This window comes from Podarcis tiliguerta, assembly GCF_965153285.1.
Source record: "Podarcis tiliguerta genome assembly, chromosome: 7".
Classification (NCBI taxonomy): Eukaryota; Metazoa; Chordata; class Lepidosauria; order Squamata; family Lacertidae; genus Podarcis; species Podarcis tiliguerta.
In genome coordinates, this window is record NC_139540.1 from 40,543,485 (window position 1) to 40,569,358 (window position 25,874).

The window sequence follows — 25,874 nt, forward strand, 5'->3', positions numbered from 1 at the left end:
AAAAGCTGATGCCCATGGTTATTTTGATAAAAGATAGACAGTAACTAGACTTAACCTTTGCTCCACTGCTCCTAGGAATTTACTGGAACTGGGATTTCATCCACTGCATTTAACTAGGATATCACAATTCTAATGTTAAAATCTTCTAAATTTTAACTAAATATGCAAGCACATGCATGTTTAACAAAGGCCCCATTTAGCCATCTATTTTGAACATTACAAAAACATGCTTTTAAAATAGGCATTTTGGAAGCAAAATCTCTTCAAGGGTACCTGAAAGTGCTGAAAATCTGCATACTATTTATCTCTCACAAATGAGTGCTTTTGATCTACACTATTCTGTTACTTTGCCAGTTCCGGTAAGGCAATTATGATTATCTATTCCTTTCATATTGAAGAGTGTCAAGACAATCTGTTGGTCTTGCTAGGAAAACAAAACAGGAATCTAGTCAAACCATATAACCTCTGGTTTAAGGAATGTTAAGCCCTGCCTATTCCAGTTTATTTAATAAAAATAAAAATAGGGGAATGGCAGATGTTCATGTTAAATGTGGTCCGATAAGAAAATAAATACAATTTCTAAACAGCTGACCCTCACTAACATGCAGATATGCCTGAAAAGTTTAACTCATGCAAAACAGAAAAGTATGTCTTAATTTTATATTAGTTTTATTTCCCTTACTAAGTTAATACTTTGGAATAAAACAAATGTAGCACAATTTATTTCAAATTTTAAAATATTTGTTCTGGGCAGAATTTAGTGTAGCACCTTGCCATTATAAATCTGTCATGAGGAGTAGTAAGAATTGTCAGTTTTCTTGCATGGACAGCCAGGCATTAGGTCAGTAAGTTTATACTGTGTGGGTACGAATGACATATTTCTCCATGGTAAGAAAGAAAAACGATTTTCAAGATAACCAGTAATCTCCTCTTGCCAAACTCCACATTTGTATCCCTTTAAAATATTTTCCTTATTCATAAAGAGAAGTAAGCAATTTGCCTCAGCTCTTCTCCCCTAGTTTGGTGGCCAATATGTCTCAAATATAACTATCAACGTAAACCACTACTAAATACAATACTGAGAGCTAAAAGATGCAGTATCCCTTTAAAATCTCTTCATTCCTCTAGCCATCCTACAAAATATTTGTGGTGTGAACTCTCTAACACACAAAAAAGTGATTACAAGTAAATTTAGTAAAATATTTTAAAATATATCAAGATGTAAACATATTTAAAAGGTCTGTAAATCACACATTATTATTTTTGCTTTTTTTGGATCTACACAGAGAATCAAGGAAGATTTAGTTTTAGGCTATTGAAATGATATTGCTCAGAACATGCTTGATGCTTACATAATATGGTCCATATATGCATATAAGTTGAGTATCTCCCTTCAGGATAAATTGATAGATGAGGTTTGGGGAAGATAAATGGATTAATATATTATAATCATTGTAGTTATTCTCTCTCTGCCCATCCCACCCCACCCTCCACTTCCAAACTTCTAAAATCATGCAAACTCCAATTTGTTACAGGTAACCCTCAACACCTGGCTTAATTAAAAATTTCCTTCAGTACAGCAGCCTAAGGGGACCAAAATTACCAAAGTGTCTCACCCCCCCCCCCCCTTTTGCTGCGTATTAAGTCAACCATGGTTGGCAACTGTGGCTTCAGGAATGTAATTGTTACAAAAACTGCCAAGTTGCAGTAGCTATAATGGCCTGCTAGTGATAGCAGAATATTATTCCACCTGCTTGTTGTCTCTTCTTCGTCGATTAATGTTCTCCTGTATTCTTGCACTGTTCCATGCACAGAAATTTGGATCTCGTAATTCTTTTACTGGAAGAATATGTTACATTTATACATGGAAAAAAAATAATGTTCAGCACTTTGTGCACATAAATAGAAATGAAAATGCATAATTTTTTTTGCTTTACTTTATCGAAGTACTTTAACGAAAGTGTGGTATGTTTTAACTTTTTTTGTGCACGTTACTCCAAGGGGTCATTCTCACTAGGATGAGCCATGCAAGCAGGTATAACTCATTTCTCAACAAAGCTTCCCCAGAAACATTTTGTATCCAGATACAAAATGGCCTAAAATATTCCAGTTCCTCCTTTACTTGCCTTTGCCTTCCCCACTGCTAACTAGGGATACTGCATCTCTACTTTGGATCCTACCGAACCACTAAACAGGCTACACACAATTTTGAAGGACCTATGCAGTCATCATGGCAGAAGGCTCCACAGCCTTTGCACACTATCATGGCTTTCAGCCTGCAAGAGCATTTCAGTTCCAGCTCATCTGCACTGCTGCTGTCAGCAAATTTCTGAACCGGAATCTGAGTGTTCTGAATAGATAGGCTTGGGGCTGTATTTGAACTACTTCCTAAAATTCCGATAGATTTTTCAATTGCAGATGCTGCCCTTTTGAAGCTTGTGCTACCAAAGTGTATCGTAGGGTAATTTCCGCAGAGCTGCTGCTGCTGCTGCTGAGTCTGTATTTTCTGAGCAGTTAATTGGGCAAAAGGCTTCTGCGGCTCAGAAAGTAAATAGGAAGGGAAGTCGGCATTTTTCAATGCAAAGGCTTTCAACTGTTCTTTTACTTCGCTCTGATCATAAGATGCTTGTTTCATGCCCAGCTCACAGCTGCTGCTTAAACCTTCCTCAAAAGAAACGGGTTCAGATTTTATATTGCTACAGATGCTTGCCGGCTGAGGCCAACTAAGTCTTTTAGTGGTTTCCATGGTAACTGCCGGTTGTTTGTGATCAGATGGAGCTTCTGCACTGGGAAGAGGAGGGGGCGGTGGGGGTGGCGGAGGGGGAGGAGGTGGGGGCAGAGGGGGAGGAGGATGCACTAATGTTTTACTCTGCAGAGTCTGTGAGGCACTAGAAATGTCATCACCTTCCTTAATTTGAACGTTAGGGGAAAAAACACTCGCCAGCCTCAGTTGGTGAGGTGCTGCAGACATGTTGACCTCTCCCAAAACCTTCTGCTCTAGGTGCCTGCTGAATGCAAAGGCGCTGCAGCCAGATGGGGCCTTCAGTGTCGCCTGCATCAAAGCGGTGGAAGGAACAGGGCCTCTTGCAGCCATTGGCATTTGGTAGAAATGCTGCCTGTGTGAGGTACCTGCTTCTGCATGGAAGCTGCCATTTTTGTCAATGTTAAATAAGTTCTGCTGGAAACTGCACGAGGGCAGAGGCCTCTTCTGCTGCTTGATCTCTGGGCTATGTGCAATTCTGCTTTGAATGGCATGCTTGCCGGACCACTCTTGTTTAAACAGCTGGCCGTGCCCAAGTTGGCCCATGCTGGAATTGATGATACAGGGACCCACTGCATCCATTGAAGGCTTCCCAGGCTCACACTTAACCTCCCCCGCTGTTCTAGCCATCCTCTTTTTGGGGTGGTTCTCACGCTTCCGGATTTGCAGTGGGGCTATGGTGGCTGCTGTAAATCCTCTGCCATCTGTATTTGGAGAACTGGAAGTGTTTTCAATTGCATTCCTCTCAGATGTCACCGATTTGCATACTGAGGTAGCTTGCAAAGGCAAGGGAAGCCTGTTAATTTCTAGCTTGGCTCCTAACCTGGGCTGTGGCAACACTTTCTCCAGTGGCAGGTTGCCTTGCAATAACTGTGTCACCAGCGGATTGTTGGCTTCCACTGAAGACAAACGGCAGCTAGAGCTTCCAGCACTTGTCACTCTTTTTAGTGTTTCTGTTGTCAAGGACAAAGAGTTTTCCATGGAATCTGTAACAGATGTCTTGGAGTTTTGTGTTGGCTGTGCACTTGTGGCTATTTCTGCACCCTGGAGAGGCATTTCGGGCCTTGCAAAATCTTCGGTGTCCATCCGAAAACATTTGTCAGATTCATTCACTTCCGACTTAACAGGCATGGTGATGCTTGTCACAATATTCCTCGAATGCATCTCATTTAGATGTGCAAAACCCAAAGGCTCCGTTTTGACATTTTTTAAACAGTTTTGTTCGGTATATTCTTTATGCTTATTTGGATTAAGATGACTGACCAGAGACTGGTCAGTGCTCATTGCCTCATCATCATTCCAACAGATTCTCCTAGTAGGGTTATATGGGTTGGCACAGACATTGTCTGATTCGCTTTTGAAAGCCAATGGGCCACGTAACTGTTCTGAAAAACCTTGGCTGGGAGGAACGGCTTCAAGTCGTTTATCTTGAGGCATGAGAGGCACTTCTCGAAGACTGGTACATGGTGCTTGCAAACGTTTGCCCTCTTGCTTTCCTGTAACAGTGTTGAAGCCAGTGCTGTGCTCCAGATTTTCATTAGTAAGCAGCTCTGGCCTGCTTATTACAGACACTTGAGGGCATGCTATATTTTGTGAGGCAGTTTCTGTCCTAAGAGGCCTGCTCTGCATATCTGTGCTGTTTTCTGAGTTTTCAACAGAAATACCCAGTGACAAGTTTGAGTTCATTGTTGTTGTTGTGTGGTCAACAATGACTTTGCAAGGTATAGATCTATTCATGGGTGCCTGTGCATAACCCACTGAAGATTTACCAGATAGATCTAATCGGCTTCTCACTCCAGACTTTCTCTCCATAGCATCAGCACTCATCTTGGTGGAGTTCTCGTAAGAACTTACTGTCATCATGTTACTGGCAAACACTGAAATGGAAGTCCTGCCAACAGAATCCACTACTGGAAGTGTCTCGCTGCAGTGTAAAGCTGCCCTAACGGAACTACTATTTGACAAAGAAGTAGGGTCACCGCATCCAGTTATGGCTATCTTATCAGAGTATCTGTTTGTAGATCCCACAGGAGGAATCAGAACAGAGCTGCCAACCAGGTGATTTGGCAAATTACTTGCAATGGAGGAAGCTGGCACACTGGTGTACTGGCTGGAAATGGCACTGTTTGCATTGTTGCTTGGCAACCGTTTCTCATCTATGGAATTGGACAAGATGGTGCTGTCTACTGTGGTTGGTGCAGTGGGGTTCTCAACACATTTTGGCATGATGGCAATGCATGGAGTGTCAGCTCCCTGGATGGATTTCAGCATGTTGACATTGCAAGGTTTTGCATCCGTGCTTTCAACAGACATGGAAACAGAGGACTTATCCAGAGAGCCTGCAAAGGGAAGTTCCTTAATTGCTCCCGACATAGTAGTGCTACACACAGACATGGGAACTGAATTTTTATTATATAGCACTGACACACTGTTACTTTCTGTAGAGGTAGATGAAAGCATTTTCTCACACAAATGAGAAACAGATATATTTTCATCAGAATTGTGAACAGAGATGTCAGTACTAGTTTCTGGTAAAGTAGGGGCGTTAAGCGACTGCTGCAGTACAGCAGTAGCTTCACGAAGGTGAACAGACTTGTTGCTAGGAGACCTGCAGTTGGGATTAACTATAATTACACCAGTAGAACCTTCAATCTTTGTTTCAGAAGAAGCAGAGATCTCCAGGGCCGATGGACCTTCCTTAGAGGCATGCTGAGACTTGGCTTCTTTGTTGTTCTGAAGCAAGTGGGCTCTCGCTTGGTGCTTTGCAAACAGTTTGGCCTTGGTCTGTTCCTTGATGTGGGCCAATGTCCTGGTCTTCCCCCCTTCACAGGGGCTCCCTAAACCTCCAGAGACAATGCTTGCTGCTGCTGCAACTGCAGCTGCAGCAGCTGCCTCCCTCTGAGCTCTAGCTTGTTGGGCTCTTGCTTTGATGTCTGCAAGGGTTCGAGCCCCCGTGTTCCTCCCACTGCTGGCTGATGTACTTGTAGAAGCCCTTGGTTCTGGTTTGGAAGCAGGCTGGCTCTTGATGATAAAAGGGGGGCCTATTTTGGAAAGCTGGATCTAAAAGGGAATAATAAAAAAAAGAACTGTCATACATACATACATACATACAATACTGTAGGACAAATTCATTTTGTCTGCATTTTAAAGTGAAACAGACCAATTTGCCAGACCTGGATGTATAAATCCCAGATGACTGGGACCTATCTGCTTCTCCAATTTTTTTTGATGAAGTTTTGGTCCAATAAATGGGTACGAAGATTTGTGTTTTGCAGGGAAAATGCATACAAGAACGCATATTTACATTTCCCCATAAATATGCGTTCTTGTATGCATTTTCCCTGCAAAACGCAAATCTTCGTACCCATTTAGTGCTTTTAGTGCTTTAAAAAAAGCCACCAAAAATGGGACCAAACACACCTATGAAACTGAGCAGAAAACTGACACAGATTTGTTAGGTTAGTATAGTATAGTATAGGTGGGTGCAGGGACCTCGATCCACATACAGAGTACCAGACCATTAAAATGTTGTGGGAATCCCTGTTCCTCTGTGTGCTGGTTACTTATTTTTTTATCTTCAGCTTTAAATATAAACTTATAGAAGAAAGAATCCACTAGCTGGAATTGTTCTATTGAATTATCTAAAATTAGGGTTGCCATATTTCAAAAAAGTGAAAATCCAGACACAAAAGTTTTTGAGATTTTTTTGGGGGGGGGGCAAGTTGTTGAGCTTTTGCCATATGTCTGGATTTTCCAGGACATCTTGCTAATTTCCACCTGCACACTGCTTTCAACCACAGTATTCCGAGGATGTCCAGGGATGTATGGCAACCCTACCTAAAATCCCAGTATACTCCGCAGGAACCTTTATCTGTCAATTTTGTTTCATTAAATGTTGCCCTTTCAGTTTACCTTAAGAGGTGGGACTCTGGGCTCTTCTCTGGGTGGTGCTTCCCTCTCAGAGGAACTTGCTGATGTATTACGATGTACCTGGTCATCTTCAATTCTCGCTCGCTTCTCTTTGCAGATCCCAAAACCATGGTGTTCAGCAGTCTTCCTCTTTGGAATCTCCAGGTCCCTATTTTCACCTCTTACTTCAGGCGACTTTGTAGGCTCGGATGACTTTGTTGAATAAGAACTTTCAAACCGACTCTGTGCAGTCCCTTGAAGTTTGTGAGACTTACTTCTACCCACTTCTGAGAACAACTTTTCTGATGAGGATGAGGTATATATTTTATCATGTGATTTAGATGGAAGAGATTCAGTATTTTTGCATCCTGCTGTTTCTGTGAGAACAGAAACTTCTAGCTGAGAGACAGTACTTTTCTTTTCAGTTCTTTGTAGAGCACCATGATTTCTAATTTTTATCACTTCTGGAGAAGAGTGTTCTGCCACAGAAGAAATGAAAGATTTTTCTATTTCGGTATGTGATCTACATGGTTGGTTAGTAATGTTTCTAGATTGGGACTCTTCCACTGTTGAAGCCTCAGGTGTGACAGCTTTCATGGCTTCAGGTGCACCTTGGATCTGTTTCTGTTGTGAAGCAAGGTCGTCTTCTTGAGAATTATTAGCAATGGTAGACACTTCTTCTTTCAGTGGTGACAGGGATTCTTCAGATGAACATGGTGATTTTCTCTGCTGACTAAATCTTTCACTCATTGGCGAATCTGAAAGCGGAGATGTTTCCAAAGGTAACAACAGACTATTCGAATGAGATGTTTCAGAAGCTAGAAGGACAGAAGACACTGAGGAGGTTTCAGATGTTAAGGGCACATCAGACATTGGTGAGGTTTCTGATGGTAAAGGTAAATTGGAAACTGGTGATGGCTCTGAAGTCAGAGGCAAATTTGACATCAGAGATGCTTCTGAGGTTACAGGTGAGGCAGGCATGGGAGATACTTCAGATATTAAAGATGTATTTAAATGATCATCAATAGGTTTTTGTTGACTATCAGCTTCAGTGTTTTCAGTGCAAGAAATGTCAGATGAGCATGCTGTTTCCAGAGATACTGGTGTGCAAGGTTCCTCTGAAGTTGACTGTGTGTCACCTCCAGGAGATGCAATACTGACACATGGCTCCTCTGGACTTTCAGAGGAAAATGAATTTTCAGAAATACAAGCATTTTCAGAAGACTGTTCATCAGGGTCACTTTGCAGCTCCATATGTACAGCAACACTTCCACCAGTGAATAAGGAACCATTGAGAACAGGGGAATATTTTCCATGAGGACTTAGCTCTTTTGCACATTCCAGATCCTTTTCTTCCATATTACTGAGAGAGTTTGCAGACGAAGCAGACTGGGAAGGTGATAAACTGTTTTCCAGCTGATCGGTCATGACTGACATTTCTTCCTGGGGGTGTTCCAATCTCTCCTCCACCTTAATTTCAACTTGACACAATGTACTTACTACATCAGAGTTCCCTGAAAGTGGCAAAGTTTCTGTTTCTTCATTCGTACCAAGTGGGCTGACGAGTTGCTCGGAATTCACATGTTCCGCTTTATGGCTCTCCTCTTGACACTCACAGATACTTGTCTCAACCTCCTCAGCAATCTCCTCTTGAATAACAGATTCTTCAGGTATCAAAATGCCTTCTGCTTCTGCTATTAGATCCTTGGAGGGAACATGTTCCATGTTGCAAAGGGAATGGCAAAAATCTCTCTCGGGCAATAGTGGCAGCTGGTTGCTTTTCTCCTCATGATCATCAAACGCTGACTCTCTTGAAGGACCAGGCAATTCTGAAGACCCGCAGAGGGAAGGCTCTTCATTACTGCTTTGTACAGATGTGAGCTTCACAGATTCCTCTATTGACATTCCAAGCCTAGTCAGAAATCACATAGTTAATTATGCAATCATCACATTTCAGAGAAAGCATTAATTTCAATCCATGCTACAAAAGCACAATCTCTAGATGACAACCTGAGATCCTCATCTAAAACTACAGAACTGCACCAACCAGCAGGAGGAGACAGGTCATTAGCAAGCAATCGCCAGCATTTCCGTTGGTGGATATCCGATTAACGGGCTGCCTCCTTTTCATTGTAGTTGGTTAGAGATGTGCAGGAGCAGGCTTTCCACTGAACACTAGTGCGGCTCACTGCTCTGTTACATCTCTGATCAACCAGAACAAAAAGAAAGTGGGGCATGGCTGGATATCCAGCTATGGAAATGCTGGGGCTTGCTTGCTGCTGCTGAACGCCACCACAACTATCACTACCTCCTGGTTGGCTATGGACCACTTTTTGTTTTCACTCTGGTTGGCTGCAGCAGCATCTCATTGGGCAGTTTCGATAAGAAAAGCTTCACTGCTCAGAGCTTCTGCCCTGGAGAGACAACAGTCTGATGGATTAGAAAATAATTTAAAACTAAACCAGAACACTGTTGAGTTCATGGCAACTTTTGAAAAAAATATGCATGGCAGTGTTTAAACTTGCGTCAAACATGTGGTATGAGTGTTAAACGCCAGGGCGTGATATGTGAACTAAAGTACAAAAGGGGTACATGAGTGGGAGATGCTGATACCAGAAGTGAGCAAAGCTGGCAGAATAGCAATGAGGGCAAAGAGACTGTGGGGAGAAAAACTAATGGGGAATGCCAGCAGGTCAGCCTCCTGCCCCCTCTATGCTTTAAACTGCATGCTCATCCCAACTTTAAATATAATTGGAGCAGACCTGCATTTCAGGAAACTGCTGACATACTGCAATAATTTTATCCACTATTTGCAATACCAGAGCTGCTGCCAGTACCATAAATTATCTACAATTACACTTCTCTCTTCACATTTATCTCCAACAACCTGCCTTGAAATACAGAAATGACATTGTCCCTGCTCGTAAATTTACAGTTCAGATAAAGCAGATGGTTTGATAAATGATTAGTGGGGGACAGAATTTCGGAGGGGATCGCTGGCATAGTGAAAAGCATAGGCAGAAAAAGTTGCAGTGGTCCATGCAAGGTTTTTCTAGGAAAGTGGGTTTTGAGGTGAGATTTGTAGGTTTTGAGGGAAAGAAATGGAAGATGGGCAAAAAACATGTCACAATCTAATAATAATGTGAGGCTAAAACCATTGCCACAAATAACTAGGCAGTTTATTTTTAAACCAAATAACTGATCTATGTGAAAGAAATACATGTTAATGTATATATTAATGTAAATCTCAGGCCAATTCTTTGTTTAATGGGTTTTTTACTTTGATACTTACTTTTCCCCATAAAATCTTTCAAAGAACTTCTCTTTCCAGTGCTCTGTTTTCTTCTCCTTTTCAATCTCTTGTCTGATGCGCAGCTGCATTTCAGGAGTAAATTCTCCTAAAAGATACAAAGAGTGGGGTTTTGAATATGGGTCCCCAAATATTTGAATAAAAGTTCCTAAGGATTTTTTACAAGGGTGCAGTTGGGATTTGAGTGGGGGGGTCTCTGCAGAAGCGCCATTGAACAGATGATGTGCAAACATTGCTTGGACATTTGTGTTGTAAGATTTCATAGATGGGGCAAGTTCCAGAGATTCCAGTGCACATGTCCAAGCAGTTTCACACATGCACCACAGCTTTCTCAATATCCTCATCCAGCTGCAGTTCCTTGTACTGTATTGGACGCTGCTCCAGAAGGTCCCCCAACCTTTGGGAGCAGCTTTTCAGGTGGCATGGATGGCTGCAGTAAAGGGGGGGGGGCACTTCAGCTCTCATAGAATCATAGAGTTGGAAGGGACCCTGAGGGTAATCTAGTCCAACTCCCTGCAATGCAGGAATCTCATAACAGATGGCCATCCAACGCTCTGCTTTAAAACCTCCAATGAAGGGGTGTCTACCACCTTTCGTGGGAGTCTGTTCCACTGTTGAACAGCTCTTACTATCAGAAAGCTCTTCCTGATGCTTAGTCTGAATTTCCTTTCTTGTAACTTGAATCCATTGGTTCGGGTCCTAGCCTCTGGAGCAGAAATGAATTAAACCTTCATTTGTTCAAATTTCAGTGCAAAACTAATCTGAGAGAAAGCAACAATAATATTTTATTTGCATTCCTGAAATATATTGGCTGATTTAGTCACATGCATTTAGGTTTCCAAAGTTGACACTGATGAAAATGCTTGTTCGTATTTTTGAAAAGGCTGCCCAAGTGACCTCCCCTACTCAGGTGCAATAAACAGATGTGCTTAAATCAATTTGAAGATGAACCAGAGTGCATAATTTTTAAGTCCTGTCACTTTACATTTTATCTTACAAATGTATTTTGAGTGTGTGTATTCTTGGCCATGACACAAGGAGGCATCTCTTTGGGGAGGGAAAATCACTATTTTGTTAAATCTAATAACAAATAGAAAATTACCTTCTGCCAATCGTTGTTTCCACCCTTGTGCTGCATATGCAAAGAATTCATTATTTAGAGCGGAACTACTGAGGCGCAAAACTCCATCACTTCCCATCTAGAAAATAAGCCGGTGGTAGCAGAAGACACTGTCAGATATTGCTTCAACTAAGAGTACATAAGATTAGAGCTCCAATTACGTGAAACAGGGAAGGATAGAAAGTGGGAATAACAAGAGGGATAATCTAATATTTAAATAGCATTTTCATTATGGTCATCATATTAAATGCAAGTGGCCTAACCCAGCATCTGTGTGCCTACATTAAGGATGATCAAGTGCTACTGATTCTAACAGCATAATCTGATGCATGTCTATTCAGAAGGAAGACGCATTGTATTCCGTGCAATCTAACTCAGTTTCTGATCCAGCACATATTTTCATGACAGTAGGTAGGCTGAAACAAAAACTGCGCTAAAAAATAATTTTAGCAGTATCAGAAGTTAATATGGTGTGAACTGTTTGTTTGTGTGTGTGTGTGTGTGTGTGTGTGTGTGTATAAATATGTGTAACAGCAATTGTTACTTAATTGTAGCATTTTCTGTGAATTTTTTTTTTAACAAACAGCAACCAATCGTGAGACCAACACTTTAGAAATCTTATGTAAGAAACCTTAAAAGAAAAATTAATTCACAGAATTGCTGAGGGTAGAAATTCCAAGCCAGAAAAGCAACACAGTACTAGGAACATACTACTGCTCTCTGTGCCCCTGCTTGATCAACTTTCCAATGAAGATCCTGAGATGCACAGAGAAATCAAGGAGAGATCTTAAGGGTAATGCGACTTTCAGAAAGTGAGTCATGGAAAGGAGGCAAAAACTGATGGGACTTAGAATAGTTACTCTTGGAACTAATGAGAAGAAAGGAAACGCTTGATGTATTTATTAATCACATATTCCCAGGATACATTGTTGAACTTCTTGGGAATAGTAAACACAACGTCATCAAGAAAATGGCAGATCTATCCCCTAGCTGCCAAGCCTTGGTATTCACTAATCTCTCTTCTTATACTGAGGGGGCACTGAGAGCCATCCACCATGTTAACAACTGTTCAGTTGGTCTGAACAGGAATGAAAAGAACAATAAGGACTCCAGCAAATGAGGGAATTATAGAATGCTGACCTCCTTTAGTAGGCACATCTGCAATGTGGAGATGCCCATTTTAAAAGGCATACCAAATCAAGTTTCTTACTTTCCATTTCCAGCCATGCTTAGCCTCTCAAGATTTGTTCTAAGAGAAGAATTGCAGAAGGATAAGCCAAATTACATCCAATTGAAATCTGTTCTACAAAATTCCTACAAAGAATAAAAAACCTGTAAGATCAAAGAAATACCTTAGAGGGCTGTTTCCCCAACTTAGGTCTCCAGCTGTTCTTGGACTACAACTCCCATCATCCCTAGCTAGCAGGACCAGTGGTCAGGGGTGATGGGAACTGTACTCCAAAAACAGCTGGAGACCTAAGTTGGGGAAACCCTGTCCTAGAGGATGCATTTCTACTTAGAATGAAATAGTGTAAAAAAGAGAAAAACTTAAATTCTTAGTGTTAAAGTAGGTGTTTTACTTCAACAGTCCATGGCCATAGAGATGGCACAATTAACCACTAAAGCTAAATTAGTATTTGGAGAAACATGCTAATAAAGCACTTTTAAAATACACTATTAATTTTTATGGCCTCAAGAAATGCTGTCTAACAAAGGCAATGCTTTAATGAGCCAGAACAACAAATGTTTTTGAAATGCATTTTATTATTATTATTATTATTATTATTATTATTATTATTATTATTATTCTGTTGGGCTTGGAATTCTGGTTTTGTCTGATTAAGCACAATGGAGGTGTTAATTCCCAAACTTAAGCAATTATTTTACAAAGAATTTACACCAGAAACATTTTAGCTATTGCTTCTATTCTACTTAACGGGGGGGAAACATTTGTCATAGCCCAGTGGCTATTTTCACAAGCCATGAAAATGTCAAACATTAGTAAATAGAACAGCACCTGGTCAGTTAATTTCCTACTGGTGCCTAAATTAACTCTTGTTGCCAGAGACCACTGCAACACCAGCATGTTACAGAATTTGGCAACCTTCTATATAATTTCTACTAAAATCCTAATGCTCTTCAGAAAGGATGTATCATTATTTTATAGGTGTTCGGGCTCTTCTACATGGCTGATATATTAAGAAAAACTAAACCATCTAAATCCATTATTGTTCTCCCCCTTCACCCTGACCAGTATTGCTGTTGCTCTTATATAAAAGCTACTATTCAAGCATCCTACATAATTAATATTTAGATGGTATATTTCTCAAATAAAAGATTTTGTTAATACAGGCAGTGATTCTAGTATTAACACAGGCTGTAATAAATTATATATGGTTTTATTATACTGTTTCACAATGGTAAAGCTTGAGTTTCAGCACACTAAAAGCTTACCTCAGTAAGTTAGCAATATATTATTTAATATGGATTCTTCATTTTTAATAGAAAGCATTAAACTTCTGTTTCATTTTTACATTTTTAAAGGAGTATGCCATAAAGAGAAATTTAGATAATTTCCTGAAGATATTTGAAACGGGAGGGTTGTCACTAAATAAATTTAATGTCAGAAATATAGACAAAACACTGGTTGACAGATTTTCAGTTTGCAATGCATATAATAGTACATACAAATTAAAAGCATGTGTACTATTAAGATATAAGGGTATAGCTTGTAAAACAATGCTGAGCAATTATCGTGCCTTGGCTTCAGAATTTGGACAAACCTCTTGGGAGCCAATTTATCAGATGTGCGAGATGTGAGCTCTCCATGTCATACAGAAGGGTGGCCGTTACAAAATTTAATTCAGTGTATCCACATCAGAAAGAGAAAAGAAAGGATATGGAATAGCTCTACCATATTTTTGTAAAACAAACTATTTGGCTCATGTTACATCCCTTTTCTGCCTGCCTATCGTTTCATCTTGAGGATTCAAACAAATTAAAAGAAAACTGTTCATACGTGTCCAGATCAAAAAACAGTCCCATATAGCATGTTATCTAGAAAACCCAGAAAAGGTTATTATAATATGCTAACAGTTCAATTGAGCAACTTCCACAAAGATGATTTTTTTCAATGGGGTATAAGTGTAAGCTTTGGGGGGCATCAGTGTCCAAGCTGCTCTGTAATTGCTTGATGCCAAGGCACATTTCAAAATCATGCATTGGACTGGTTCATAAATTGTCTTGAATCCTGAAGGAGGACTGTGCAGGGCCATTAAGAAGGAGGTTTGATGGCATTCATAACATTGTACTGATGAACCTTTAAGCTAGTTTTACATACCGAATGGGAAATGAGAAATGATTTTCCAAGTCAAATTAAAATCAAAAGCTGTTTTTCTTCACTGTATTAAACTGAGGATATATATCAAGTCAGATTGCAAACGTAGAAGCGTATGTCATGTACATTAAACACACCACATCTAATGTTCATCTTGCTTTGTGAGACACCTATATTGGTCACGGTACATTGGTGTGCCAATAGGAACCCTAGTACTTAATAGGGTTGGAAATGCGAAAAAAGAGAAGGATAACAAACTATGATACAGAAGGTAAGAGGAAAGTAGGAACGCTAGACTATACAAGTACAATAAGTTGGAACCAGAGGAAATGCATTAGTCTCTCTGAAATCAACAAGATTATCTTGCTCATTGATTTCAACAAGGCCTAAAACATGACTAATTACTGTAGATCAAACTCAAGTGTAAATGTACTAAAACTAGGTCGAGTACAACAAAAGAACATTTTCCTATAGCCATACAAATATAACTACTAAAATAAACATGGTACAAGGTATAAGCATGTACTACCAATCAACCAATCAAATATTGAGATTTGGGTGCTCATAGAAGCGTTATCTCATAGAATCATAGAGTTGGTAGGGACCTTGAGGATTGTCCAGTCTAGCCCCCTGCAATGCAGGAATATGCAGCTGTCCCTTACAGGGATCAAACCTGCAACCACACTCTAACCAACTGAGCTGCAAAGCCAGAAGATAGTGCTGATCATCTAGTTTTTGGATCAAGAGCTGTAGATTTAAAACTGGCTTCAGAAAGAAATTGATCAATAGAACCTAATTGTACCCTGGTAACCATCTTATGAGACGCGGGTGGCGCTGTGGGTTAAACCACAGAGCCTAGAAGGTCGGTGGTTCGAATCCCTGTGATGCGGTGAGCTCCCGTTGCTCGGTCCCTGCTCCTGCCAACCTAGCAGTTCGAAAGCACATCAAAGTGCAAGTAGATAAATAGGTACCACTCTGGCGGGAAGGTAAATGGCGTTTCCATGCGCTGCTCTGGTTTGCCAGAAGCGGCTTAGTCATGCTGGCCACATGACCCGGAAGCTGTACGCTGGCTCCCTCGGCCAATAAAGCGAGATGAGCGTCGCAACCCCAGAGTCGGCCACGACTGGACCTAATGGTCAGGGTTCCCTTTTACCTTTATCCCAAGGGTGAAGAATTTGTTACTGAACTCCATAATCCACAGCCACCATCATCCGTGTTTGGGGGTGATGAGAGTCATAGTCATGGAGGTACACCAAACTAGGCACCTGCTAAAATGGGTAGTTTGACTGCAGCAACACTGCTGTCTTGCAAGGCACAAAAGTGAGTGAAAATCAGAAAGTAACTTAGGTGAAATCAAAGCACAACCTTATGCTGAGTCAGACCACTGATCCATCTAGCCACACACCACCTGCGCTGACTCTCAGGTAGGTTATTTCCCAGCTCTTCCCACCCATGATCCCGTTCACTCAGATCACCAGTAACTGAACCTGAGTTCTTCTGCATGCAAAGCATTGTGCTCTACCCCTCAGCTATGATCCCTGGAAAAGCAATGGAGTTGTCATTCCCTCGCCTTACAGCTCACTGCAGCACATACTTAGTTGAACCTTAGCAGCAGGCACAGAATGCAAACCATTCCCAAGGTACTTGGAAATGGAGAGTAAGTAACTAGATGTGCCTAAGAATATTTGCAGGTAATCACAAATACATCTTCCCATGAGGAACAAAAGAAGACTGGCTTACAAAACAGTTTCTTGAACATAATGACCTTATGCCAGTCACATAATGACCACAATCCAGAAAAGTGTTGGCAAAAAATTCATCATCTTAGTCAAAGCGAAGTTTACAGTATAGAACAGGCAGAGAGGACGGAGCTGCAACACCAAAATAAAAGAGCAGAACCCCTCTGGCACATTCTGGATTGCAGCTAGCACCTTAAACAATTTGTCATTATAGATGGTAATGGGATGATTTATTAAAATATCAGACATAAAAATGGCCTTTCAATATTACCTAGGCATAAAAGCACTTAAGAAGTCACTGTTCCATTCCCACCCACCCCTTTTTAATGGAAGGTTGACTGCTTCTTGTAAAAAAAAAAAAAAAAAAATAGGGATGGAAAATGTATCTTGGTTACTCATATTGATTTGTAGTCATGTGGAAGCCTAAGTGCTTTGGGAAACCTTGCCACTTGCCCATTACATTAAGGGAACTGATTTTATGGTACAGTAGAAAAAGACAAATTTAGTTAAAAAGCTGACAAGATTGGACTTTGTACCTTCTATTACAGTGAGGTCTAAAAATAAGCCACCCAAAGCTCTGCTGCACTGCTTGGGAAAGTGGATTCTACTGAGCAAAATGTAAGGGCAAGGAAGCCAAACCATTCAACCCAAAGGCGTTTCCTTGATCCTCCATCTGTAGAGCTTGCTTAGCAGGTGAGCTTATCCAGATGTGCCTTTTGCTCAACATTGCCATCTGAGATCAGACTGGCAAAGGCTTCAATATGTGGAGGGGGAAAGTCCCCCGCCCTTTCTCCATTGCTTACAATGCTGTAAGATAAACACTTTCACTTCTCCTGTTGCTTAGTTAGCTTCTATTGTCGGAAAGACTCAACTGGTTTCCTGTAAGAGAATATCCCCAAACAGGTGTGACTCTGAGATCCACAATCTGAAGACGTTCTGCACCTGGGTAGGACCTGGATGTCTGGGTTGAGACTGTTGGTGTTTTGAAGCTTTATACCGCAAGAAGAATGTGTAGCAGTCTGGGGTAGAGTTTTGCCCAATGGATGGAATCTAGACTTGATTCCATCATTAACAGTAAACTGGCTAGAGACTGAAAATGAGATCTGAATTCACTGCACAGGTGCTTTTCTGGAGCCTTTATATAGATTTGTTGGCCAGGAGGCAAAAAACTATGTGAAAAGGGTGTATATAGGAAGAAGTGTACTGCTGATGAAAACCCATGGTGTTACCCCATCAATAAGGTCACAGCTGTGTCTTGGAGCTACCCTTAGGAGATGATGATCAGACTAGGAGATTGCCTAGATGTGAATAGATCCTCATGCCTGTGCTTCTGGGGAAAGCGCTTCTGGGGAAAGCCACTTGGTCTACCAGGATTTTAATAAAGATCCTGGAAGTGGAGGCGAGCCCAAGCAAAAGGGCTCAGAATTGTAGTTGTTCTTCCCCATAGCTGAAATGAGGGGGCCTGTAGTCCTTGGTCTGATGGGAAGTGTAAGTAAGCCTCTATCAGTGTCAGATAATTCCAATTCCTAAAACAGATCAGGATGGCTCACAGGACTTGAAGTTATGGAGAATGCAGTCAATCCATTTAAGGACAAGTATGAAATAGGTGTCACCATTTTTTTCTTTGAAACAGAAGAGAAAAGGCATAAATATCCCTCAAATATAGTGGAACACCAGTCAGATTGCCTGTATTTGAAACAAGTGTTGCATAGCTAAGTGCAATCCTGCAATGTTTTGAGTAAGGAGTTGCTGCTTCATTCTTGTACTGACAGAATGATCCTCTTAGCGCCATGCTGAATACAACAAAAATTACTGGTTCTTAAGAACTGGTAAGGAGGAGTTACTGGTAAGGAGGAGTTATTCCCTTTAGATGTTATAGCAGTAGCATAGGAGGCACTTTTCATAATGTTGCTGTATCATTTGAAGGCCTTACATCATGTGGATGGGGCGAACTACACAAGTCCATACTAGACCTGAGCTGAAACATAGTTTAACCCATGTGACTATAGGCAAGGCAGGTCCAGGGCAGGGCTGCTCCCCATCACATTGCTCTGGGGAAGGGCTCACAGAAAGCATATAAAGGAAATCTGCCTAGGCTTTGTTCAGCTGGTTGCAAAGCATCCCCTAGCTTGGTGTCTCCAAAAAAATTTACACATCACTTGGGAAGACAGGTGAACTAATGCCAGTGTACTGGAAGAAGCAAAGATCACCAGTATTGAAGCAATGATTCTTCAACATCAATTTCATTGGACTGGTTATTTTGTACAGATGCCTGATTATCGTCTTCCAAAGCAACTACTCTATTCCGAACATAAAAGTGGAAAGCGTAATTCTGATGGTCAACAAAAGATGTTTAAAGACTCTCTCAAGGCAAATCCCCCAAAATGCAGTATAAACACCGACAAGTGGGAAACACTGGCCTGCGAGCGCTCCAGTTGGAGAACAGTCTTTACCAAAGGTGTCATGAGCTTTGAAGACGCTCGAACTCAGGACACAAGGGAGAAATGTGCTAAGAGGAAGGCATGCTTGGCAAACCCTCACCATGATCAATTCCCGCCCGGAAACCTATGTCCCCACTGTGGGAGGATGTGTGGATCCAGAAATGGCCTCCGCAGTCACTTACAGACTCACTTTTAAAACCGTGTTTATGGAAGACAATCTTACTCGGCTATGAGTGATCACCAAAGACAGATGAAAGAAGCAGCTTGGTCACGGAAGCTCTGACTGCCTTGTTTCCAAAGCTCAGGATCTTCTCTGAGCTGTGCTCTGTGTGCTGGCTCAAGGGCAATACAGTTCCCTGCACCTTAAGAATTAGATTCTGTGGGATTTGCACACCCATATCTGACATGTAACTGGTTAGATATCCAAACAGCAAATAAATTATTTGCTTAGCTGTTCAGCAAGAAGTTCTATATTATCAAGCACGTGAATGTTGACATGAAAGCTGAAAAACACAAACATTTTTCTCAGCCCTACTCGTATGCTAAGTAGATGCTACAACACTGCTAGGGGATGAATCAATGGGCGGGGAGTGGTCCCTGCACCGCTGCTATAACTTCTATAAGGCACCACAGCCAAATTGAGATTTCATAGTTTGCTGTCATGGCTAACAGCCTTCGTTACACATTTTCTTCTGGAATGTGTCTAATCCTTTTTAAAAACACCTATGCTAGTCCACTTCATGACTTCCTCTGACAGTGAATTCCATAAGTTAGTTATGCATGGTGTTGAGAAGCACTTACTTGTGTCAGTGAGTCTGAACAATATGCATCATGTTAAGCTGTAGAAAAGCAGCAATTACAAAAGAATGCCCATGAAAGCAATTACTGTATGCTTTAAAAAAACAACAACAAACCAACCTTACCTGTCTATCTACTTCTGGAAGCAAAAGCAAGAGGTATTGTTGAAAATGCTGAGGTAAGGAAAGAAATGTGTGTTTGTTTATTAAAGCCCTCAGGTTAGTGTTCACAAGTATAGATCCTGGAGTTTCTATGTCAATATCCTCGGCTTTGGTCCATTTCAAGTGTCCTGGATTAAACACACAAAACAAATCAAAACTACCTTTACCACAAATTCAAGAACATTTTTTAAAAATCAAAGCTTCACTTATATTTGTTATAATACAGTAGTTTTCAATGTGGTGGAGAGGAGTGCAACCTTATCCAAAAAGTCTTTTGCCTATACATATCATTTCCTCTCTTGCATTTCTACAGCATCCATTCTTCCTTGCATATTTTAAAGGTAATGCTTTCAAAGAAGGAACTAACTAAATAAAGGGAATGAGCCAGTTTCCATTCTCATTATTTCATCAAACTCTTCTGTTAAAACTTCAATTGTTATGCAAAATTTCGTAGAAATGAACAAAAATAAATGTAGCTTTAAACAAAATTTGCTTGAGTGAATTTCCAACCTTGCTTTCATCATGGAACTTAAGGGGCCTTATTTGAGATTCCCAGATCTCCCATAGAGATGCTACCCAGACCCAGACATGCTCTGCTTCAGTCAGATGCCTGCATGATATGCCCTCAGACCATGTTCTTTGGTAATAGTAAGAGGGCCAAGAACTATGCACAGTCTGAACACATTGATTTATTCAACCACTGAATAGCCTACTCACATCCCCACCCCTTTTAAAAAAAATTATGACAGACACTACCCACATATTTTTCAAATCTACTTTCTTTCTGCAGCTGTTCTGGCATGAATGGGGAACCTGTGACCCTCCAGAGTTGAACTTCCAACTCCCATCAGTCCCAACTGGCATGGCCAAAAGTCAGGGTTGGTGGGACTTGTACATTTAGCAAGCTGTAGGTTCCCCATCCTTTATAAAGAGCTAGAACTTTGCTCCTTTTTAATTTTAAAATGAAAGCTGAAGATAAATTCTGCATAGAATTGTGCAAAATTGGGCATAGGTAGCTTGTGTGAGTGGGAAGTTGCTCATGTCAGCCACCTCTGCCCAAGTTTGGGTGATTCTCTCCTCCACTGTATTCCCCCATGGAGGATCTCATACTCTCTGGAAAAGTACTTAGGTGTATACAGGGATATATATATGAGGGGAGGAGAAAGATTGATTGCACAAGTGGCCTTCTGCTTACCTGACTGCTAAATACAATCCAGAGCTTTCATAATGGAGATAGATCTCTAAGTTCAACTATTTTAGATGCTCAGCTTAGTTGGTCTTTAAAACATGCATCTAACTAGGTCTGAAATAACATTTTCACACACACACAAATATCCTTGCCTTCCAACTTAGACTTTATGAAGTTCCTAAGAATCAAAGAGGACACACAAAAGAATACTTGATTTTGCAGAGAATGCCTATTCAATAAATAACTTCACTTAAGCATTTACTGTTAGGATTAAGAAAGTGCACTGGAGCTTCGCAAAAATCATTTCTTGTTACTATTTCAGCCAGCAGTAATATATTAATATTATAAAAAATAATAGCAGAAGACAGAATTAAAACCACAGCTAAACAGAGTTCTGTAAGATGTTCATTCTAGCCTTTTGAAGGAATTTATGCTGAAATGCTTCACATTTTAAACAACTGATCTAGAAGAAGAAAACATTGATGGAAAGATTTGATGCAATGAAGCATCTCAACTACTGGCACAAAAAGACTATTTCTTCATCCATTTACAATCCCTTCTTAAAGATTCCAGTTCAAAGCAACCCACTTGAGCTAAACAATAAATCAGCTGCGCTCCAAATATTGATTATGGGCTATAAGGGCCCTTTTGTGGGAACCAAATGAATTGGGAGAACATTAAATACTTTAATAAATGGCATTTTAAGAACATTTGATAATTCTTATCAGGGAAAACATGTATGCTTCAGAACACAGGTGTTACCTTGGGTATATAATTCAGAATGAACTTGCAAAAATAGGAAATTGATTTTTTTAAAGGATAAACAGCCTCTTTATAAGTCCATTTCTAACTCAGCCAAGATGGCCACTCGGTTAAATCATTACAAGTCAAAGGATTCAATGGAGTACTAAATGTAACCATCACTCTAAGAGGTGAGGAAACAGTTTATTCAGTTACTATTTTTCAGAAGACTAGATACTGAACTGCTTTTGTTTTGCAAACAGACAAAGAAAGGAATAAATCCAAACACCTATTTCTTAAGAGAAACAGAATCATTCCCCCCAAAAGAGCAAACTGCTTGCCTTTCTAAATGGTTTATTGAGACATGTGGTCACCTAGGATAAATATCTGCATATAACTGAGCAATAAGGAAAAAGGGAAAAAAAACACTATCCAACATGGTGTTTAGATGTCCAACAACAGGCAATGAATAATATACTAGTTTATAAATAATATGGTCCACTGAGGGGAATATATAATAATATATTATTCCGTACAGGAATAAGGGGGAAACGTAACAGGGGGTAATAATATTTCCCTGTTAGAAGAAGATGAAGCAAGAAACAGCTGGCTGCAAAATGGCCAATTTAGGACAGCTTGGGTCTGTCAGATTGAAAAGGTCAACAGCAGAAAGGCATGCTGGGGGAAAGGTCCCAATAAGAGGGAACTCCTGCAGAGTTCAGAGGGATGAAGGAACAGATGAGGAAGACACACGTACAGTGAGAAAATCCAAAACATCAGAGACACAATATAAAACTTCCTCTAGCGAGTTTACAGAATGTGTATTATTTTCTATAACATAATGCAATGAAGTGACACTCCTCTCCCCTCCCCTCCCCCCAGACCTTTTAGAGACATACTCACCTAAACCAGATTTTTTTAATCTCTTTAAGTGCTGGCTCATTTGTTTTCCAGTTGGAGATTTTTGCCCATGTTTCATTTCTTTATCAGAACTGTCTGCTTCACCATTTTTAGATTCAGATCCTTTAAAAAAAAAAGACATTACAATGAAGAACAAAAACAAAGGTAGAATTTCTTTCCTGGAAAAAAAAATCAACACACCCCTAAGAATGACATCTTCATCTGCTACACTATTTAAAGGTAATGTTTTCTGCTTGACAATTTGATTCCCTGTCACCAGAACCGATGAAGCAAAAGCTCATAAATCCATTAAGTGGTGAAAACAAGTTTCTTGAATGTAGCAGTCGATAAAGATGTTTGCTAATCCATTACAAATAAGCCCTCTTCTGATAGCTGAGGGACGTCTTTCGAAATAATCATACTCCCATTATAGGGGGACAAAGAAATAAAAGGAAGAAAGGGAAACCCCTCCCATTGTAAAGTTAATTTTCTCCCATGTCCAGGGAATCTACAATAAAAAGTGACACAGATATCTGTACAATCTATTCACAGTGAAGAATGTAGCAGCCAAAACTAAAGGTCAGGGCTGCACAGTGGTGATTAGGATGGTGCCAGAACACAAAATCTTATATATAAAAAAAGGACAACTGATATTGCAAGACAGAACTAAGAGAGTAATTCATACTCTCACAGGAGCTGTGATGGTTATTTATTTTACCCCCTGATGGCACTGCATGCCAGTATGTAGTTCTCTCATTAGGAATCAGCATCCAAAATGCTTCTTTGCATTCCTTTAAAGAAGCTGTTTGTAATGCTGGCTGATTTTATTTTATTACGTCTTTTTCTCCCTCCCTCCCTCTTAATAGACTGGAATTAAGTTCCTCCCTTGAATTAATAAAATTGGTCATAGGATAAGAATAAAAAATCCACTGTGTGAGAATGACATCATTATTTCCACCCATCATAAATTTTGCACTTTATAGCTCTCGCCCACAGGGAGGGCTCTTTTACTAGAAACGGGTGTCGCAGACAGTCCTTTAGCTATTTACCTGAGGGTGAATCAGACTGCTCATCAGACACCTTTAATGGTGTCAAAACAACACGAGGAACAGTCTTGTTTACCATCATTGACACTCCATTTCTTCTTTTCTGCTGCTGTCTCAATGCCTACAAAGGAAACAATAAAACAGAAAAAATATAACACAAAATGTTGTTTACAGGTGAATTACACAAAACATTTCCCTATTATTCAAATGAACCCCATAATATATTTATCTAGCTGCAAGTTTGCCAGGATTCATACTAGTTCCCCTTTATGTCATTTTCTTCAATATTTTATATACAAAAATGCTATATATTGTTATATATCATATGCTACACTGTGAAATAAAAATGGAAAACAAGCTTTTGGCTTTAAAGCTAAAGGAAGATGCACCTTAAAATCGTTTTCCAGAACAATTTTGATAACAAAGAAGCATACATAAACTGTTTGCTCTACCTTAGCAGCAGAAACATGAGAACCCATGGAATATGAGACTTAAGGCTTCCAAGTTAAAATAAATGTAAAATAAATATTTCAAACCCAGGCTAAAATGTGTGTCTGAACATCTCTTGCAGGTGCATCTTCTCCCGTATACTGCTCAGTCAATCAAGTTAACACAGTGTCATCAGTATGTACAGCATGTAAGGGCTACAGTATTGATGCACTCACTCAGCCGTGAGTAGTGCTGCACAAAATCACTGCACATGGCAGGAATCATTTATTTCTGCGAAGGGAATCGGTCCTAATCTTGGAAAACCTTGCAGCACTTGGCTTCTGTCTGCTTGACTTTGGGCATTAACCTTCAGAACACGAACATGATGGTGTTCTGGCAAATCTGGGAGAAAATGATACAAGAATAAATATCTACAAATGGGAGGGGTTTTTTCCTGTGTGTTTTATAACTGGATCGGCTACGGGGATGATAATGCAATACAAAACACGAGCAGAAACAGAATAGCTGCCAGGATATTTTGTACAGTAAACGAGCCCAGACAGGAAGGTCAGGAAATATATTAATGTGAGAATTCGCCCATTAAAGAATTTACAAGCACAGATATGTGAGCCGTGCAAGTTAGAACAGATTAGCTTGCTGCTAATACCTGTTTAAAATCTTCATTTTACACTCTCATCTTTGATTTGTGTGTGGGTTTAAGAGAAAACCCTACGCTTCACCAGCGGAGGTCATGCCTAGTATGAATTAATATCCTTTGTTTCCTTATGAGCACTAATGACTTGTGAGGTTAATTTTGTAATTGCAATACAGCTGTAGTCTGCTTAGACGATAATGCTTTGCACACAACACTTCAAAAGACAAAAGAATTAAAAACAATTACTTCCTATTCCATTGAAAAATACTCTGCAGCACAAGCTCAGTTACAATGAAAAAAACAGGTGGGATTATTTTACGCATATTTCAGTTACGGTAATTAGAGGCACATGGGCAATGTACAATAAAGAAGAGTTGTTTTAAAAAAGAAACCACTGTCAACCTTTTTGGATATATTCAAAGAAGGGTATGGTTTCTCTTAACTGCAAGGAAATGTAAACATTCAATGAATAGAAGCTACCACTAATTAGTGAAAGGAAGGGCTGCATTTAATATTTATTTTTCATCAGTTTAGAAGCCTGAAATATATTATATTCCTCTTAAACTGACCTAACCCTGCATCAAATGTGAATGTTCAAATCCCATCAGTATTGTGGCAAACCCCGATTTAAAAGACATATTGACATTGATTGCAGCTGAGCACTGTCAGCTTCAGTTGCCTGTGGTTGTTATTGCTAAAAGAAAAATCATAGTGTTTTCTCCTTGAAATGCAGAATATCTACAAGTTTTAGATACAAACTGAAAGGAAAGGCCATCTTTAACTTTCTTCTTCATTAGGGCCACATCCACATCAGGCATTTAAAGCTGTACCATAGCTCCCCGCCCCCCCGGTCCCTACTGCACAAATACAAAAATATTGGAAACTGTAGTTTGTTAAGGGTTCTGAGAATTCTTAGGTGTTCTCTATTCCCTTCACAGTGTGACAATTCCCAAAGTGGATTAACAATCAATTCCACTTCACAGGGAACTCTGAAAACTGCAGTTCCAGGAGGGAAAGAGGGGGCTCCTAACAACTCTCAGGTCCCGTACAAACTACAGTTCCCGGGATTAGTGATGGGAGTGATGCTATTTAACTTATTTATCCTGCAGTTCCATGTGCTACTATCACTAACAGATTACACTCAAAAACAATACCGGTCCATCCCAGGTCCTTATTAACGATTCAGATCATGGAAGAAACAAACAACAGTTTCCTGGACGTAAAGGTGATGATTACTGGATGTCAGAAAATACTTTCCAACCTAACTTCAACCATGTAAAATATCAAGTATTATGTCCGCAGAAAATACTGTCCTGACATCTGGATTTGTAAAATAAG

General features: G+C 40.1%; 1 protein-coding gene across 5 annotated transcripts in view; it reads right to left on the minus strand.

The window, feature by feature from the left end:
- Nucleotides 1–1,628: 1,628 nt before the first annotated feature.
- ASXL3 (ASXL transcriptional regulator 3) overlaps nucleotides 1,629–25,874 on the minus strand; it is a 103,914-nt gene continuing 79,668 nt past the window's right edge. For 3 of the 5 annotated variants that reach the window (XM_083451497.1, XM_083451498.1, XM_083451499.1), the window contains 7 exons: nucleotides 23,456–23,573; nucleotides 22,410–22,529; nucleotides 19,541–19,704; nucleotides 11,083–11,179; nucleotides 9,963–10,068; nucleotides 6,674–8,582; nucleotides 1,629–5,821 (listed from right to left, as the gene is read on the minus strand). In XM_083451497.1, the coding sequence (XP_083307623.1) occupies nucleotides 2,177–5,821; nucleotides 6,674–8,582; nucleotides 9,963–10,068; nucleotides 11,083–11,179; nucleotides 19,541–19,704; nucleotides 22,410–22,529; nucleotides 23,456–23,573 (6,159 nt within the window). In that variant the 3' untranslated portion in view covers nucleotides 1,629–2,176. Of the gene's footprint in view, nucleotides 5,822–6,673; nucleotides 8,583–9,962; nucleotides 10,069–11,082; nucleotides 11,180–12,240; nucleotides 12,347–19,540; nucleotides 19,705–20,771; nucleotides 20,938–22,409; nucleotides 22,530–23,455; nucleotides 23,574–25,874 lie in introns of those variants that run through there. The other 2 variants (XM_083451501.1, XM_083451500.1) reach the window with 2 other exon arrangements.